General features: G+C 44.7%; 2 protein-coding genes across 2 annotated transcripts; one reads left to right on the forward strand and one right to left on the reverse strand.

Annotated features, from left to right (window-relative positions):
* The first annotated feature begins 304 nt into the window (after nucleotides 1-304).
* On the forward strand, nucleotides 305-12,575 carry LOC136440617 (tripartite motif-containing protein 2-like). The gene is made up of 5 exons (XM_066436693.1): nucleotides 305-1,102; nucleotides 7,649-7,885; nucleotides 8,060-9,045; nucleotides 9,243-9,417; nucleotides 11,517-12,575. The coding sequence occupies exons 1-5, from the start codon at nucleotides 584-586 to the stop codon at nucleotides 11,943-11,945; spliced, it is 2,346 nt and encodes a 781-aa protein (XP_066292790.1). The 5' UTR covers nucleotides 305-583; the 3' UTR covers nucleotides 11,946-12,575.
* A 2,610-nt stretch (nucleotides 12,576-15,185) lies between these two features.
* Nucleotides 15,186-17,647, reverse strand: LOC136440784 (QRFP-like peptide receptor). Its single transcript, XM_066436893.1, has one exon. It carries the CDS (start codon nucleotides 17,543-17,545, stop codon nucleotides 16,367-16,369), a length of 1,179 nt encoding a protein of 392 aa, XP_066292990.1. The 5' UTR covers nucleotides 17,546-17,647; the 3' UTR covers nucleotides 15,186-16,366.
* Between the last annotated feature and the right edge of the window lie 2,540 nt (nucleotides 17,648-20,187).

The raw sequence follows: 20,187 nt of genomic DNA on the forward strand, positions 1-20,187 counted from the left end.
GGGGTGCTATCCCAACAATAAACTAGTAAGAGATTTTTAATCATTTCTTACTAGTGAATTAATGGGATAAGGGAGTGCTATTCCATTAATTTATTAGTAAAAGAATTTTAAATGTATCGTATCGTAAATCGATGGGATAACACTTTTCAAATAGAAGTTATCCCAACTTTTCGAACTATCCCGTTTTCTAGCAGAAATTATTTTAAGAACTCAATAAATGTAATAAATAATCAAGTCTCAACAAGCGTCCTGACACCATGGTGCCTCTAGGGTCCCTCCAGGGCCCCGCCCTGCACGTCACGTGGTGTACCTGACGAACAGGTTCGACCGTTGACGCAGTTTAAGCTGAGTTAATCCTTCAGCTACTCTAGTGTCGTCAGAACCTTACTGTTGTCCAGTAGCGTGTCCTCCCCGGGTCGTTCCACCATCGTTACCGCGCACTTTGCTTCATTACGACTTTACGATCCGTCGTGACGGAAACGCGACATCGACAAGCTTGTTGGAAAGGGCTCCGAGAGAAAGTTGTCACCATAAGTGAAAGTGGGTAGGTGTGGAACCCTCCGGCACTTTGGCGGGACGCAAGATGGCCGGCACCCGGAGTATCATGTGGGACGGCTGGGCCCGCGCGCCTAAAGCCTGCACGGTCTGTCAACAAGGCTCCGAACACCCCTTCACCATGGCGTGCAACCACGTCCTGTGCGAGACGTGTCTTGAAGAATGCTCCCGAGGCAGGGGAAGGACCAACTTTAAGTGCCCGTCCTGCCGAAGACCTGTCAATCTCGGCAGGTTATCTGCGTTGTCTTCTGTTTCTTCACAAGATCACGACGTTGATCGTCTGAAAACCGAGAAGATCAGCCCGGTGTCACAGTCAAAAGAGAAGACACAAGTGATGAGTGCCGACCCCGGTGTCCTGTCAGAGAAGCTGAAGAACAAGCGGCTGTTGCAGCTGGACGAGACGAGCTGTGACGAGCATCTCCATGAGGTGTTCAGGTACTTCTGTCTGCGGTGTGACCGGCCGATCTGTGAGGAGTGTCTTCTGGGAGATCATAACGAACACAAGGTGGCCAGACTGGAGGACGTCAAACAGAGGATAAGGAAACAGGTAAGACCCCAGTCAAATTCGTCATACGATGGCTGTACATTTGCAGGGCAGCACATTGAAGGCATTTCGGGACGGTCGTGGGGAAGAAAACTACTATAGTGTATTTCTGAGTACACTACAACTTCACGCCCGCTTTACACTCACTGACAGGAAGCCTAGCCGGACACCCGCTGGTCCCCGATTGCCATGAAACTGTAGTGACCTATTGTGACCTTTGAAAAATCGCGGGAGGGAATTTCAGCACGGTTTTTATCTGTGAAAAGGTAGGGGTTTTATCTGATGCGAAGTACCAAGAAAAAGGGCCTGACAGCTCGGGTTTACTGTGAAAACTAGAGAATGACCGCAGATGACTCGAAATCATGGAACACGCGATCAGTTCGAATTACGTCAGATCGAACATGGTTGTTGCCTTCGAAGTGTAGTCTACTACCCATAGGCCCGATTTACACTTGTTCAGTCGAACCGCAGGTCACCGTAGAACGCTTTATTTTCTTTTTTACGGCGTTTGCCGCGGCACGATTTGACCCCGCTGCATGGGTGTAAACAACCGCCTGTCGGCAGCAAAACGACCTCGGACCTACATAATGTTTATATTTTTTCACATCTACAGGATCTGCCCGACACAACCATGTAGTTATTTCGTGCACAGCAAATTGTAAGCGAGCGCTGTGGCTTTCGAAACATTGACCATTTTTGGGTCAGTATATTTGTGCGTGTATCATTGACGGTTCACCTGGAACCAACTAGATATTTACATCACCTGATAGCCCATTTCCTCACCTTTAAATTGATACCAAAGTTCCTTGGATAATTTTATGGGAACCGGTTTTGCCCCCAAAAAAACTAACAAGAGGTCAATTTGTAGGGCGTCTTATTCTGAAGAAGAAGACAAACACAATGTCCTTTTACCATGCTTTACACAACTCAAAACTTACCTAATGGCATTGGTCAACTTGCATATGAATCTCACTTTTCCTGGCTTCAAGATGATATTAGTCTTATTTGGAAATGTTTCAGAATATTAATTTTAGACGGCAAAACTTGAGCCGTAATTTTCATCAACGTTCCCAACACCGGCTATAAGTTGCAACATTGCACCTGACCTCGCCTGACCCCCGCGGCAGGAAAATGGAACGTACTGGCTGGGTTCGGTCGTTCGAACGCAGGAGTTCGAAGTGATTGACTTAAAATTTGATTTTTTTGTAAATATCAGGTACCTTGTACTAAAATCTCTGTCTGTCTGTACTTGACTGTTATCATGTCAATTATCATATTGCATGTGGTAGCCGCGTTCATACAGCTTCTGATACAAAAAAAAATGGGCTTTGTTATGCCACGCGAAATGTATCGAAATGTATCCAAAGCGCAGGAGTGCACGCATCGGTAGCTAGAACTAGGCAGAAATTTCACCACCGCAAAGTAGACATTGTCGCAGTTTTTTCGGGGGCAAAACCGGTTCCCATAAAATTATCCAAGGAACTTCGGTATCAATTTAAAGATGAGGAAATGGGCTATCACGCGATGTAAATATCTAGTTGGTTCCAGGTGTACTGTAAATAAGACAAACACAAATAAACTGACCAAATATTCTTAATGTTTCGAAGGCCGTGCAGCGTTCGCTGTCTTTTTACAATGCACGAAATATCTACATGGTTATACTAGGCAAGTCCTGTAGATGTGAAAAAGTGTAAACATTATATAGGTCTGAGGTCTTTTTGTTGCACCACAGGTAGTTGTTTACACCCATGCAACAGGGTCCAACCCGGGTCCGGCCGTGACCCGGAAAAAGCCGTCTTAGAGAAGGCTGCGCAGAACCGATGCGCATAGAGCTCTGCGGTTCGACTGTGTTCAATGAAACTGTAGTACTACACATGGTAGTCTACTACTGTAGTAGACTTCAGATTCGCGTCCACTTTACACTCAACGACAGGAAGCCTAGCAGGACGCCTGCTGTTCCTGATTGCCACGAAACTGTTGTGACCTATTGTGACCTTTGAAAAATCGCGTGAGGAAATTTCAGCATGTTTTTTATTTGTGAAAAGGTAGGGCTTTTTATATGATGCGAAATACCAAGAAAAAGGGCCTGACAGCTCGGGTTTACTGAGAAAACTTAAGAATGACCGCAGATGACCCGAAATGGAACGCGCGATCAGTTCGAAGTACGTCAGATCGAACATGGTTGTTGCCTTCGAAGTGTAGTCTACTACCTCTGTACTACAGTTTCTCTTTACACCCGGTTCGAAGTCTCGCAGAATCTCCGCCGAAGTGTAGTACTACTACCCCCGAGGCTGTAGTAGACTTCTGCAGTAGTTTTCTTTTTACACCCAGAAAAAAGCTGTAGTCTACTACAGTAGTAGACTACCATGTGTAGTACTACAGTTAAAAGGACAAGTGTACTACAGTTTCTCTTTACACCCGGTTCGAAGTCTCGCAGAACCTCCGCCGAAGTGTAGTACTACAGCCTCGGAGAGTGTAGTAGACTTCTGTAGTAGACTTAAGGGTTAATGACCCGCCCCAAGATGTATATGGTGTCATAACGCCTGGCCAGGTGCTATAAACACCGAATAAAACCACCGAGTGAGCGAAGCGAACGAGGTGGTTTTATTCGGTGGCTATAGCACCTGGCCAGGCGTTATGACACCATATACACCGAGGAAGAGGCGTTATTATCATATAGCTTATCCAAACTGACGCATATAAGAGTAGACAATTTCTGTTTGACGCATAAACCCCTTATACTATCAAGAATGCATTTGAGAATTCACATTTGTCCTTTTTTAACAGAAGATGATGAAGAATATGTACAACTGTAGCCTGATTTATTTATTTCAACCACACAGGATAGGAGGGTCGGTTTCAGGTCAGTCAGAAAATGTTATCATTGAAGAATCTCCCTGCAACATGACCTCAGGTAACCTGAATAGAACACAGGTTCTTTGGCCAGCAGGAAATGGAACGCACGGAACCTTAGATAGAACGTGGTTTCTTTGGCCAACAGCAAATGGAACACGCGGAACATTTTTGGGAATTTTAAATTTGTTTTCCCTTTTTCATGTATTCTAAGGAAATTTTTAGGAATTCTAAGACAATAAAGATTTTTTAAACAAGGTTAAGAAAAAGATTCATCAAATTGATACCCCCTCTACAAAATGCAACGGTTATAAAGATTTTTTAAACAAGGTTAAGAAAAAGATTCATCAAAAAGATACCCCCTCTACAAAATGGAACGGTTGTGTTCTGACATGACGTCATAAATGGTGTGTTATGGCGTGATAACAGACCACTTATTGTGGGCAATGGAGGCTTCTGATTGGACGACGCCATCTACCTATGTGATAATTAAGGGTTAATGACCCACCTATTCCTCGGTGTATATGGTGTCATAACGCCTGGTCATGTGCTATAACCACCGAATAAAACCACCGAGTGAGCGAAGCGAACAAGGTGGTTTTATGAGGTGGTTATAGCACATGACCAGGCGTTATGACACCATATACACCGAGGAATAGGCGGGTCATTAACGTTATCATCATATAGCCTATCTGAACTGACCCATATAAGAGAGACAAATTTCTGTATAATACATAGATTCTTTATCTAATACTATAAATGTAAAATCAATCCATTGTACATATGATCTTCATATAATCCAATGTAAACAAGCGGTGACTTGTCTTCGAGCCCACACGGTTATAAATTGACGGGTTGTTAGACGCCTAGGTGTGGTAAGAATCGTGCATGTTTACCTCCCCTTTGCTTGTAGTTTCCCCAAGGAGGTTAACATCCTTGGTTTCCCCGGATAATTATTGCTCAAGCCGGAAAAGAAATCCCACAGAAGCGTACACATATCGAGCCGAGATCATTGTAGGTACAAACCTGTAAGAATTTGAGCGATTTTGACCGTAATTCTTTCGATGCCAACACATCGGTTTGTGGAAGTTACGTGTTCGCCCTAGGGAGGGGGGCGTTCGTTTTGAACAATGCGACATCACTTTGCCGGCAATAATTTAATTTTCGCCAGGTAAACCCCCTCAGAAACGTGAACATACCGGCCTGGGGTCCTCTTGCCCGGTAGAAACGTAGGAGGTTTCATTGGCGATTTCTTTGTCTGCCAAGATTTGCTACTTCGGGAAATACAATGTGATGAGTGGGGAGGGGACTCTGTGTGCCCGCTGCTTCTTGTTGGTCACACTCGTCACCTTCCTTGCCCCTAAACTGCTGAAGCATGTTCCTGGGGGTCTTCCCAACTTCCCATGACCCAAAAACTGACTCTAAGTCGGCGTCTGTCAGTTCCTCGACGTCACTGTGGGACGGGTGATGATGCCCGACAATTTTGCAACAACTATCGTCTGGGGACGGTTCCACTCTCTCGGTAGGGGTGTGAAAAATTTTGTTGTTAGTCCTCTCGTTTGAATTTCTCTTAAATTGAAATTTGTTAATTTTTTTCTCGTATTCTAAGAAGATTTTGTGAATTTTGAGAAAATATATTTTTCTAAACAAGGGTAGAAAAAGATTCATAAAAAAGACACCCCCCTCTACAAAGTGGAATAAGTGGTGTGTTATAGCACGGGTGTGTTATGGCCCCATAACACATGGGCAATAGAGGCTTCTGATTGGTCGACGCCATCTAGCTATGTGATAATACGCTTTATTTCTTTTTACGCCCAGAAAAAAAGCTGTAGTGTACTACAGAAGTAGACTACGATGTGTAGTACTACAGTTGAAAGAACAAGAGTAAATTCGCTTTACACTTGTTAACGTTTGTACTACACATCATCATTAGTCTACGTCTGTTTATAAAACTACAGTTAAAGGAACAAGTGTAAATTCGGCCTAAGACTTAACATAAACGGAGGGTACTTTCTGATGTTTGACGTCTCGTTGTGAAGACCTGTATTGACCCCACCTGTAACCACTCTTCTGGAAGGCGTATATGCATAGCATCCATACACACCAATAATCAATGCACATCGAGGCATCTGGACACTATTTAAAGTGTTTTTCTGTGTCCTCACAAGGATGACGTACTTTTAGGAAGTTCAATGATAAGGACGTTTTAAAACTTTATTGAATCATATGTTATCGCTGTCTTAAGTTATGTTGACTAACCGTTACTGTATGTAGTAAAGAAACAGGCGTAACACACCAGCTTCGGTGTTATACGGCGGTTATACCGGCTATATAGATACAGATACAGATACAGATACAGGCTTCTTCAAATACAGAATATAGGTTTCAAAGGAAATAGATTGTTTCGCACAGGTTTGAAGATCACAGGGTCTCTTGAGTCAGACTGTGCGGTTCACTGCGCTCCAGAAATGTACGCAGTATCGCCCCAGGGTGCACATGTGGGGTACATTCGCATGGTTGACATGGATATGTTTCGTGTAAACACACAGCCTGTGCGGAGGTCTGTAAGTACCTTCTTTGAGGCCTATTGAGCACCTCTTTTGAGGCCTTTGAGCTTTGTCGCCCTGGGGTTTCGTACGGACGAGAACGCGCGTGACAATTTCGAGGGGTTCACGGAAAAAGCTGAGCTGTCTACCTGGCCTGTCTCCGCTGGGCTGTCTGCCCCTTTTTTTAGCCCCAATGGCATGAATGGGGTTTTGGCATCTAATGGATTTTTCTTGAGGAAAAGCTGGGTCAATGGGAATCCCAGCTGTGGGTGGACTGGAAAGAATAATCATGCTGTTGGGGGGGGCAGTGGCAGCTATGAGCAATTCCACCAACAATGGAAAAAAAGTCTGTTATCTATAAACAAAATCCTTAGTATACAATGAATTGTAATACGATTGTTCAAATAGATATAAGGGGTGGAGTACAAGGGTAAACAAAGAAAACTGATAGGATGGGCCATGCAATGATAGGACCTTTGTTTGCCAGTAGAAGATCTCTTTAATCTCACCGTCTTATTTTGTAACGTATTAGTACTGAGAACTGACGTTTGTTATTTAGACAGTAAAGAGAAAAGTAGAATATATTGTCCTAAGCGTAAAATGTTACCAGTTTCTGTTACTCGCAGACGCTTTCTCTCCGTCTCCCCCTCTCTGTACTGCAAAGTGGTGTAAATCTTCTAAGTAATACTAAGTTAACATTGTTGACATATTCCATATGGCAGTCTTATGACCACAGGTTTTGCCCATTTTGTCCGATGGAAATTGAAGATGAATTTCACTTTGTCATGGAATACTCTAGATATGATGCTTTACGTAATAATTTATTCACATTTCTGAAAAGAAGTACAAGTTTTAAGTCTCGATGTTACAGACTGTTTTGATTATAAATTTATATGCAACAATCCCCACCAAAATAGGTAAATATTTAAACGACTGCTTTATCATTAGAAAAAATACCGAAACCAATGATTAGCCCCACTAGATTGTAACACTATATCAAAACGTATGCTAGCCCTTATTGTATTGCATTAGTAATTAGGATGTTAAGTTTTATTCTATACTTCTATTTTGTATTATGTTTAAGAATTCTTGCCATACTTTGTACCGTGTACAATTGTCGAGCAACAGAGTTCTTCTATATGTACTACAGATCAGCGGTCTCGTAGACCAGAATTCCGGCCGTTTGGACGAGCTGAAGGACAGTCTGGACGTGCTTGGACAGATGGAGCTGGAGCTGGCAGCCGAGAAGGCTGATGCCGAGACCGATATCGAGGAGCACGCCCGCAAAGTCACTGAAGAAGTACAGAGACAAAAACTGGAGCTTCTCCGGGAGTTGAACGGAGAATACGAGAGGGCGCAACAGCCAATGAGCAGTGACTTTCACAGGGTACCATATTTCTTTCGCCTCTAACTACATGTTTGCGAAATGTAACCAGCTGTGTTTTAATCTCTAATAATAATCATCAAGTACAAGTTGGGGACTTAACAAAAACTGACCAAGCACTTTTTACATTCAACAACCTTTTTCACGATGTAAATTCTCCTCTTCCAAACGTTCCAGGTGTCCACAGCTGTAAACGCCTACGAAGGTGCGAAGCGAGCCGGCGACAGGGGCGACGTCCTGGAGATGTTGAGATGCAGGAAGCTGCTGGCCGAACTTTCCAGGAAGTCTGTCATTCCCGTCTGCCAGACTGTCAATCACTTTGAATTCCGTCCGTCAAACCGCCCCGTCGAGTTGGGTAAGCTGCTTGCTCGTCAGACCGGCAGATCCCAGGGCCCTGGATCCATGCCGGTCCGAGGTCCCTTTGCTGGGGACATTCCTCCAGTCTCGTGCAGCGATGAACGGCCAGGTCCACGTGAGTCTCCTGACATAAACAAGAACAGAATGCTGAATGATGCCCTGACAGAAATAATGTCGGAACCAAATGCGGCAGACGAGGTTAACGCAGGAGTCACTCACTGGCCTTTCAACGGACAACCTTCAGCATCAACAAGCGTGGGGGTACAGCCTCCGAGGGACGCCACTCCCCCAGTACCCGGCGTGAATGGTACAGCCGAGCAGGGCGACGCGAATTATTTAAACAGCGCTCCTCCTCCTTCTTCACAACAACAACAACAACAACAACAACAACAACAACAACAACAACAACAACAGCTGCAACAACAACAACAACAACAGCTGCAACAGCAGCAACAGCAACAACTGCAACATCAGCAACAACAACAAAAACAACAACAGCAACAACAACAACCTCCGCCGGAGAGAAAAGTTCAGCCGTCCCAGCCGGAGCTCCAGTTCGGCAGTCCCGGGGACCAGCTGGGGGAGTTCACGGATCCAGTTCGGGTCAGGGTCTCGGAGACAGGGGACATTTTCGTCCTGGATCGCAAGAGAAAGAGTATCAGCGGTCGCCTCCACAAGTTCAACGCACAGGGCGTGCTGCTGAAAACCTTCGGCACGAGAGACATCTACCCCGTGTCATTTGTGTTGAACAAAGATAGGACTTTCTGCATTATGGACAACGACCAAGAGGGCGTCATCATACAAAGGTACTTCACGTAGTATCATGGCAATTTGCCTATTTCTGCATTTTATTGAACTTTCTATAACGAGTTTGTTACAAGAAATAAGAAGAGACATTGGCAAAAAAGTTGTAACTAACACTCTCCAAAAGAAAGTTCGACTTTCATGTTCCCTGGAAATTTAAAACCAGGGTGGCGTCATGAGGTCTGATTGTATCATCCAGGTACAGTGAAGAAGGTGATCCGATCCAAGAAAACGTCTTCAGCCCCACCGGCGGCGGCAAGTTCAAAAGTCTCCGTGACGCCACGGCTCTTCCGGGGGATGAGATCGCCATCATCGACAACGCAGGGCTGGTCTGCGTCATTAACAGCCACGGGGAAGAACAAAGGCGGTTCATGGTACGTTGACCTTTGGACAAAATGTGTGTTCTTCCAAACACATGTTGTGTAACGCTGCCACCACTGCAAAAGGTTAGCAAACATACACTGACGATCTAAGATCTTTGCCTTGATAATCTATGGTGACATTTCGTAACGCCCTTCTGCCATTCTGCTAAATACTGACAGCACAGGGGTTCCCCTTCATAATGTTGTATGGAAATGACACTCACATACTCTCTGTCGTCCCGTAGACATCGTCAATGAAGAATCATATCTTTGTAACGATATGAATTATGTTCATGTTGACCTGATTATAACTATTTATAGAACAGTTATGTACCATGCCAGAATTGTATATCAAATTATAGTCAGAGTTCTAGAGTCCACAGAGAAAGTTTTTGAATGATATTTGTAATAAGTTTGAATCGTCTAGAACAAAAGATTATTTAAGTTACAATAGACAATAAAAAGTTTAATGTATTTGAATTCAATTGGATAGCGAAGACAAGCCAGAGAAAGATAGCTTGGAATCATCAAGTGACTGCACAAAAATTGCTTTATCTAGAACTAGACCTCATACCTTCGCCGACTGATATTAGTCTCTTCGAGCGGCATATCATAAATGTTTACCATTCATTATGTATATAAATATCTGAGACCTGAGTGCGTCCGCTGGTTAAAGAAATAAATGAAAATGAAATGAATGATCTCATTTCCATGTATTATGTCAGCTGATCATCTCTACTGAAATAACCCAGGTTATTTCTATATCTATGAAGTAGACAGGTGCTGATAGACATGTTCATGTCCTCGATTTGAAATTTGATCAGGAGGTTTTCAACGTTCTTCTTGTCTCCTGTTGGCGTCACGGTGCGGCAGGGTGTTTGGCCCGGAATCCAGAGGTCCTGGGTTTGAATCCTGGGTCCCCTGATTTGTCCCGTTGACGTTGGGAAAGACACTTAACACGACTTTCCTCACTTCACTCAGGTGGAAATGAGTACCTAACTTTGTTTAGGGGCGTTCCTTGGATAGGGCGGTAAATGGAGGTCCCTTGTTAGAGGAGAGCCACAGCTTGAGCACGAAAAGAACCCACCACACTTATCGAATAGAGTAGGGGCCCTTCCCGGTGTTAATGGTCCAAACCTCACAGTCTGGTCCGGGTTGACATCTTGAAAAGGAGATAGTCACCTGTTATGTCTATCCTTCCACAAATGTAGCAATCTACAAAAAGCCCAGTATACCCCTTGGGAAAAAGGCACTTGACACGACTTTCCCCACTCCACCCAAGTGCAAAAACGGGTACATTATGTGTGGGTCACGACATCAGCAATAGCTGCCTGTGTCCCACGTGTACTGCACTGTTGCAATTCCAATAAAATCCAGTATACACATGCATTTTCTAAGCACACTCGGAGCTCACTCAGCCAAAGTCCGACTTATGCTAGGGTCACATTTCTAAGCCGGGGCCCGGCCGGGCTGTTTGCGAAACCGAGAAATATCAAGTGCATATCAAGAAAATACACAATTTATAGTTAGAAGTCATTTTTCACGTTTTGTGCCTTTCTATTGTCTTTTATATCATGTTTTTCGTTCCCGCAAGCTGCCCGACTGGGCCGCGCTTTGGAAATGTGACCTAGGTATAAGCGGGGTCGATTTTTGACTGTGTAAACAGGAATTTTAGGGTACTCAGGTACCCATTTTCCCGGACTCAACTTGAGTGTTCTCGAACCAATGCGCGCTCCAGTCTGATTCTAGTCGTGTTTACTCGTATGCAAATCAATGGAGTCTATTCCCGGTGAGTTATGCAATGCTCAAGCCAGAGGTCGTATGAAAATCATTGAAAACACTTAGCGCAAATTTTGAAATTTGTTTCTTACTCTTTTTACCATTATAGTTCGGTATCTGTTTTATGATTTTGTGCACTCTGTGGCGCAAGTTGGTCATGATTCAAGCGAGATATACGGGTACGGCGTTCCAAGTCACTTCGCGGCCTGTGTGTAAACAGACCGCACTTGAGTCGGATCGGCTGAGTGTACTCCGAGTGTGCTCGTAATTGCATGTAAGATATGCACACCTAATAGAGGTTTCAAATCAAGATATTCTTTCGAATCCCCCAGGTTCACCCGGAGAACAAAGTTAAACGCCGGACGTCATTCGGAAGCAAGAAGAACCTGACCCGAGGGGACTTCTACCTCGGCAGCAACCCGCACAACGGAGACATCCTGGTGGCCTCGGGATTCGACCACTCCGTCAGGGTCTTCGACAGTCTCGGTAATCTTCGTGTGCAGTTCGGATCTGTCGGAAAAAAGGAGTCCAATCTGAAGGCACCCAGAGGCCTCTGTGTGGACCCGGACGGTTCCGTGATTGTAGCCGACTCCGGCAACTCGCGAGTGTCGGTGTTTAACGACAGGGGGCGGTTCGTCGGGCACGTCGGGGTGCGGTCCGGCGGGCTGGTCAAACCGTACGGCATCGCGCGCACGGGCGACGGGAAGATCGTCGTGTCGGACACCGGGAAGTGCTGTGGCTATGTGTTCAATTACCAGTAAGGAAAATAGAAATCTTTTAGGTAACCTTTCACTGCGATACTTCATCTTGCCGTCAAATTTGAAGTGAACTCGGAAAATGGACAAGAAAATATGCTACACCACCACATGGTTGTAAAATGGAATGGAATGGTAAATGGTTCTTGCATACTTGCCTTCCATATTAGTCACGACCTAAGCCGTATACATACATATCTATTTGTACATATCTATTGGTGGGAGAAGGTGGAAGGATTTGTTGTCATATCATCAAGCCGGTGGTGACGGTCAAAACCAGCGGCACCAAAAGAACAGAATAATTTCTGGTTTGTTAGAAAAAACGGAAATATACATTCATGTAATCTTTTTATTACTTATGCGTGGTATAATCATCATCGCTATCATTCTTATAATATTGTTTCTTGTGTTGTTGTTAAAATTCATAGACGGCAGCAAATTCATTGGAAAAGCAGTTTGGAAGAAAGACTTGTGTGATGGTTTTACAACGGCCATCACGAGATCACTATTTGTAGGATACCCATGTTTAGATTTTGTTGAGGTATATATCACAAACGCTAGTGTTATCAAGTTAATAAATGAATAAATAAGGGGCGCATGTCTTGCTATGTCTGACAGTCTTAATTTGCATATTTACACCATTGTCTTGATTTGTATTTAGTCAGTGTATCAGCTGATTGCTGTAGGATAGATATGTTATAACGACGTGTTTTCATACTGTTCGTTTTCTGTACTTTCAGGGTCCCTTGTATTTTAATCTTTCAAAGTCGAATTCCATTTTTTCAAATCAATCCCTCAACTACAGTTCATAGAAGATTTTAATTAGTCCAAATTTTGGGACAGCATTCTTTTGCGGCGGCAGCGCATAACATAGCCGTTCATCAATGCCTAGGGCTATTGGCAGGATCATCCTGTCAGCAGTAGAAAAAATAGTACTGCTGACAGGATAATCCTGCCAGCAGTGGAAATATCTGCACTACGTACTGACAGGATCATCCTGTCAGCAGTAGAACAAATTGTACTACTGACAGGATCATCTTGTCAGCAGTAGAAAAATTGCACTGCTGACAAGATGATCCTGGCAGCAGTGCAAATTTTTCTACTGCTGACAGGATGATTCTGTCAGTAGTGAAGAGTTTTCAACTGCTGACAGGATTTACATTTTATTAATTGTTGGCATATGCTGCTGTACCAATGGATATTGGTGTTTCAATGGATGTTTTACAATTTTAACTGTGTTCATCTGGGCGTAAACCGATGAATGGGACGTATTTAGGTGGTAGTTTGTCTCCAATGTCCTGTTAACCGCCAAATGTCAACATGCGTTAACGTATAACGCGTTCGAACGTTACATCGAGTACATGTCCAGATACCCGAGTCTTGAGAAACGGACTTAACAAAGTAACCACCCCCCTCCCACAGGGTATATTGATTACTGAATCTTTGCCATGTTCAATGAATCCCATGAATTCACAGACACGTGTGATTTTGATCTAAGTAGTATGAGTCATTTGTAGTTGTACGTTTCTTACATATGGAGGAAAGCAGGAAACGCTTTTTATCTGGAAATTTAGAGTTTCAAAATGATCCTGTCAGAAGTTGAAAAATTTCCGCTGCTGACAGGAAAAAAAGCAGTGGAAAATCTGCACTGATGACAGCATGATCCTGTCAGCTGTAAAAAAATCAATTTTTCCACTACTGACAGGATCATCATGTCAGCAGTGCAATTTTTTCTACTGCTGACAGGATCATTCTGTCAGTAGCCACTTCCTTCATCAATTCCTCGGGAAGGCACCTGAGCAATGAAAGAAAACGTCTTGAAGGTTTTGTAATAAAACCCATCTCAAGTCATCGCAAGGATTTCTGGAAAACAATATTTGTAATAGTCTGATAATTTGGAATAAAGGAATATCTAAGTCACAGTAGTTCTTACGTTTGAAAAAATTGAAAACAAAAAGAAGAATACATTTGAATTTAGATTTTATTTGATATTTCAAACATATGGTATGTCATTTTGGAAAGCAGTGTATTTTGATGCCAACAGCAAAAAAACAACAACATCGTACTACAGTACAACAACTGATTAGGTATGCGCTTTACCGAGGAAATACACATCGACCCAGTCCTTAAACCATTCCACTCTTGCATATAGTGGAAGTTGTTTTCTGGGTCTCAAAGAAAGGCACAAACACATTGTCCAGCTCATGGTTCAGAACATGTACACACTTGTTCTTTATCAACAAAGTCACGTTTATGTAGGAAAGCAGCTGATTCAGTTCGGATACATGATGGTGCTTCCGCCAAAGAAACACATATCAATCTTTTTTTTCTACACACACCTGTCCCTGGTGCTGGACACAATCTACACACAGGTAAAATACACATTCCTGGTGCTGAACATCACCCACACACACCAATCACACCCTGGCAAACACACCTGTTCCTCAGCATAAGCTATAGACACCTGTCCCTGGTGCTGAACACACCTGTCCCTGGTGCTGAACACAGCTGTCCCTGGTGCTGAACACTCCTGTCCCTGGTGCTGAACACACCTGTCCCTGGTGCTGAACACACCTGTCCCTGGTGCTGAACACTCCTGTCCCTGGTGCTGAACACACCTGTCCCTGGTACTGGACACAATCTACACACAGGTAGAATACACATTCCTGGTGCTGAACATCACCCACACACACCAATCACACCCTGGCAAACACACCTGTTCCTCAGCATTGACTATAGACAAAACTCCTGTCCCTGGTGCTGAACACAGCTGTCCCTGGTGCTGAACACAGCTGTCCCTGGTGCTGAACACACCTGTCCCTGGTGCTGAACACAGCTGTCCCTGGTGCTGTACACACCTGTCCCTGGTGCTGAACACACCTGTCCCTGGTGCTGAACACACCTATCCCTGGTGCTGAACACACCTATCCCTGGTGCTGAACACACCTATCCCTGGGGCTGAACACACCTGTCCCTGGTGCTTAACACACCTATCCCTGGTGCTGAACACACCTGTCCCTGGTGCTGAACACACCTGTCCCTGGTGCTTAACACACCTATCCCTGGTGCTGAACACACCTATCCCTGGTGCTGAACACACCTATCCCTGGTGCTGAACACACCTATCCCTGGTGCTGAACACACCTATCCCTGGGGCTGAACACACCTATCCCTGGTGCTGAACACACCTATCCCTGGTGCTGAACACACCTATCCCTGGGGCTGAACACACCTGTCCCTGGTGCTTAACACACCTATCCCTGGTGCTGAACACAGCTGTCCCTGGTGCTGAACACACCTATCCCTGGTGCTGAACACACCTGTCTCTAGTACAGAACACCATGTATATACATGTAGACGCATCTGGTGCTGAACACCATCTACACACAGGTAAACACAAATGTTCTTTGGCGATGAATACCATCCACACACAGGCAAACAAATCTGTCCCGGGTGCTCAAAACCATAAACACACGGGTAAATGCACCTGTTCCTGCTGCTTAATACCACCCATAAAAACGTAAACATACCTGTCCCTGGTGCTGAATACCACATATACACAAGTAAACATACCTGTCCCTGGTGCTGACCACTATCCACACATAGGCAAGCACACCTGTTCCTGAACATCACTAACACCGATTAGCTTACTAGGTTCTGGTGCTGAACACCCTTCCCAAACACATCTGTCCCTGCCCTATTCCCACACAGGTAAACACTTCCGTCTCTTCTGCTGCATTATTCCCACACAGGTAACCTGACTGCCCTGGTACGGAGCACCATCACCGCACACATGTTAACACATCTGCCCCTGGTTCTGAACTCCATCAACACACACTGATAAGCACATCTGTTCCTGAAACGGAACACCATCAATGCATACAGGTAAAAACACATTTCCCTGTTGCACAAATACCATCTGCAAGCAAGCAAACATGCCTATCCCTGGTTCTGAACACCCCCAACACACACGTAAACATATCTGTTCCTGGAGACCTTCCACACAACTATATACATACATGTCCCTTGCGCTGAATAACATTCACACAGAGGTTAACATACCTGTCCCTGGTGATGAACACCATCCAAACACAGGTAAACACATTCGTCTGTGAACACCATCTACACACAGATAAACACAACTGTTCCTGTCATGTTCACCATTTTCACGTCAGTAAATTGAAGATGATCATGCATAATTCTATTGCAGAAAAATTGACATGACATTCTAAGACACTCGTGTATTATATTTAACTGTCCAAATGACCGTTGACATATTACCACCGATGCATTGATATATATCTTCCAATCTATGTTTGTTCAATGTTGCAGGTACCCTTCCAGTTCCCCATCGGCCTATCGCTGTCATGTTGTTTGTCATGCTCCCTAGTGATGCCTTCATTGTTTCTTCAGAAGACCGACGGCAACTACAGACTGAAGACGTCTGCGGAAACTTGTTCGGTATTTTTAGTGTTGGTTGTTTCAGAAGATGGCGGTATCCACTGCATCTTGCGACTGAAGACGTCCTTTGTCGCCTCGCGAAAGCGCGCGTTCATCAGAGAGTAGCAGATGGGGTTGATGGCAGAGTTCGCTAGGCCCAGGAACAGAGTGAACGGATAGACGTTTCCAGCAACAGAGTTTTCCTCCCAGTGCTTTCCGATGCGGAAGTCGAGCCACAGAGTGATGACGTAGTAGGGAGTCCAGAACACAAAGAAGACGCTGAGCAGCGCCACCAACATCTTGACTATACCTCGCTGCCGCTTCAACCCTGATGCGACTACGGCATGGGAGATCATACCGCTCTCCAGTCGTGTGGCGTTTTCCACCTCATCAATGTCATCAGCACGCCACAGCTTCTTCCCTACCAGGGCGTTCGCTAGGATCATGATGGCGGCGGGGATGATGAGATGAAAGACGAACAGCGTCACGCTGTACTGTTGTTTTCCTGCGTCACTGGGCCAGTCTTCCTTGCAGATCGCTAGGGTCAAGTTCTCACTCAGTCCAAAGTCCAATGTCACGTGGTCCAGGTGATTCACAAACAAGAGCGGTGACATGATGGCCATAGAGACAACCCATATCAGCACCAGGACAACAATGGAGTTCTGCTTCAGAAACGACCTGGGAGGCTTCCCCTGATGCGACAGGCTGTGGAATCGATCCAAGCTGATGACGGTTAGGGACAAGACACTGCCGGACACCGAGATGCCCTGGATGTAGGGCAGAACGCGACAGAGGGCGTCCCCGAACATGTAGCTGCGGTAGGCCTCCAGGGCGATGTTGGAAGGGACACAGAAGCAGATGACCATGAGGTCGCACACAGCCAGATTGCCCAGAAACTTGTTCGTGATGGTGTGCATCCGTCGTGAGCGGAGTACCACTGACATCACAAGTAGGTTCCCCACCAGTCCCACCAGGAAACAGATCGTGTAGAGGACAATCAGACCCGCACTCAGCGGTGTGGAGTACGTGAAGAGGAGCTCACTCCGGATGCTGTCCAACAGTAGTTTCTCGTACTTATCTCTCATGGCGGCATCAAAGGCCAACGACGCGGAAACGTTAGTTCCTACAGAGAACGTTGTTTTGTTTTCTTCAAACGATTTTTCCATCTTTTCCGCTTGTAAAGGGCAGTCGCATCCAAGAGGCTTGATGTACGTTCGTCTTCAGTGCTTGCCGCAGTTCTGAAAGAAAAAGAAATGACGGCAATTGTAGCGGGCTATGATAATAAATCTACTAAGAAACTTGAAGATTGGAGCTTTTAACACCGGGATCATTTTCAAGTACTTAGATATCTGATTACTTAGGGACCAATATAATAAGCTGTAAATTACATCTAGGACTGTAGAGTCCGGTGACTGACTTGGTGCAGTGGTTTCGAGGAGATTTTACATCAAAATCTTTTTCTCTAGATCTCAGTAACAGAGAAAACCAAGAAATGCGCTTGAAGTAAATCTCTTTCATTCTAAAATTATTTTATTCAAATAAATACTAGGCCGCATTGTTAATACCAGCTGTACCTTTCGACAGACTTCATGTTACATCTGTCACATTTATTGCATGTCAGTTGAATGCATGTGCCGCTCTTCTGACAGAGGCAGCACTATTGCCGGGCGGAAGCTCGCGCCGTCTGTGGTTGTTAGCAGGTCGGCTCGGATGGCCCGCGGTCTCGCGAGGAGTGCGTGTGCGCGGAGCGATCAAAGAGAACACGAACAGGCCCCAGGTTTCCTGTGCGACGTCGCGATTAATTTTGACTTAATGGTATACGTATCAAGAGCATTTCTAGTTGCTTTGATGTGATGTGAAAAAACAACCGGCAGACATCTATCATGTATAGATGTAGTAGACCTTACGAAAGTCGCTCGGCTTTTGTTGTGTCAAAAAAGATCTCTCTATGTAACATGCGTGCCTCAGCAGGTAGTTCTAGAACAAGGCTGGAGAAGAAGTGTGCGCTGGTCTGTAATATTGGGTGCCGACCCACAGACGTATAACGAGTGGATTTTGTTGACATTATTACATCATGATCACCGCGTCATGCTACTTAACCTGCTTAACAATGATATGGCACGACTAAGTACATCAAATTCCAACTTGTTGTCATCATTTTCTTGCAGGCAACGCCATTTTTAACATGAGTAGGTGAGAGGAAGAAAATGGGGTTAAGCAGAAGTCCGAGCTGTGTGGGTATTTCTGGCGGTCCCTATGCCATGAAATTCCCTAGTATTTCAGCCGGAGAGAAGTGATTGTCAGAGATTGTCAGCGAGTGCTGAACCTCCCGCGCTCAGCTATCTCGTGGGAAACCACTCACTCAAGGCTTAAAAAGATCCTGCAACAAATTCAATTATACAATGGGCGGAAGAAGGGCAAACAGGACTGTGGAAGGCTATTCGAAATCTGCTACCAAGTAAAACACGAAAATCTACTAGCATCACTTGTATTCAACACAGTGGTGAGAATATCACCGACAAGACAGGTATAGCACAATGTTTCAATGGATTCTTCCATAAAGTCATCACTGACTTGTACCAGTCGATCTCATGTGACTCTCCCCCATGCAGGATGTCAACAAAGCGTTTGCTTTCAGCCCTATCACAGACGCTTTCGCCATAAACCAATCATCTACGATCAAAGTAAGGAACGCCGCGGGACTTGACAATATTGACAACAAGCTCCTAAAAGTGGGAGCGGATAGTCTTGGTCCTCCTCTCACAAAGCTGTTCAATAACTCCGGATCCTTGATGACTGGTCAATTCCCCAAAAGATGGAAGCAGTCAAAAAATCGTTCCGATTCGCAAGAAAGGAGACAAAATAACCCCCAGCAATTACCGCCATGGATTACTCTTGCCTGGAGTATCCGAAATACTCGAAAGAGCTGTCCATAACCAACTATATCATTATTTGGACCAAAACAAACTCTTAACCCAGAACCAGTCCGGGTTCTGAAAGAAACACTCCTGTGAGACAGCACTTAACTTAGTGATCGAAGATTGGATAAGCTCCATCGATGCAAATGAACTAACTGGAGTGTTTTTTTGTGACCTATCTAGAGCATTTGCCACGCTTTAACACAGCGTAGTTCTACACAAACTTCAATATGACGGGTTAATGATATGGCTTACAAAATGGCCCCAGTCCTACATGAGCGGAGGTTACAACATACATACCTAAACTCACTTATCCTCAGCAACCGGTGTTACCTGTGGAACCCCACAAGGATCAATTCTGGGCCCACTTCTATTTATCATGCACATCGATGACATCCCTAATTGAACCCAGTTCTGTAAGATAGCCATGTACGTTGACGACACGATCATATACTTCTCGGTACGCAGAATCCACTCAATCTAACAGGCAATACAGAGTGACTCAGCCAGACTCGCTCAGTGGTTTTCTGCAAACAAACTATCGTTAAATCCAACAAAATGTAAGACAATGCTGGTAGGATCGTCGAAGGCAAACGACATACACTAAATTACATCTCACTAGTGCTGGTACTAACGTTACACTTGACCAAGTTAATACTTTTAAGAACCTCTGGGTCAATATTGACAACAAGTTAAAGTGGAATAATCACGATGAAAAGGTCAGCAAGAAGCTAGCTCAAGTAATCGGTGTAATGGAATTCCCAAAACCATATTTAAACAGGCTAGCACTTCTCACAATCTACACCGGCCTGTTCCTTCCACATATACAATATCACAGTACAGTATGGGACCAGGGGGGTGGGGGTGGGGGAGAGAATTTGGACAAACTG

Source organism: Branchiostoma lanceolatum, chromosome 8, assembly GCF_035083965.1.
Source record: "Branchiostoma lanceolatum isolate klBraLanc5 chromosome 8, klBraLanc5.hap2, whole genome shotgun sequence".
In the NCBI taxonomy this organism is placed as follows: domain Eukaryota; kingdom Metazoa; phylum Chordata; class Leptocardii; order Amphioxiformes; family Branchiostomatidae; genus Branchiostoma; species Branchiostoma lanceolatum.

Coding starts and splice junctions, on each gene's coding strand:
- LOC136440617 (XM_066436693.1), top strand. CDS start 584: ATGGCCGGCACCCGGAGTATCATGTGGGACGGCTGGGCCCGCGCGCCT. Junction 7,886..8,059: donor TGAGCAGTGACTTTCACAGG/GTACCATATTTC, acceptor CAAACGTTCCAG/GTGTCCACAGCTGTAAACGC. Junction 9,046..9,242: donor GAGGGCGTCATCATACAAAG/GTACTTCACGTA, acceptor TGTATCATCCAG/GTACAGTGAAGAAGGTGATC.
- LOC136440784 (XM_066436893.1), bottom strand. CDS start 17,545: ATGGAAAAATCGTTTGAAGAAAACAAAACAACGTTCTCTGTAGGAACT.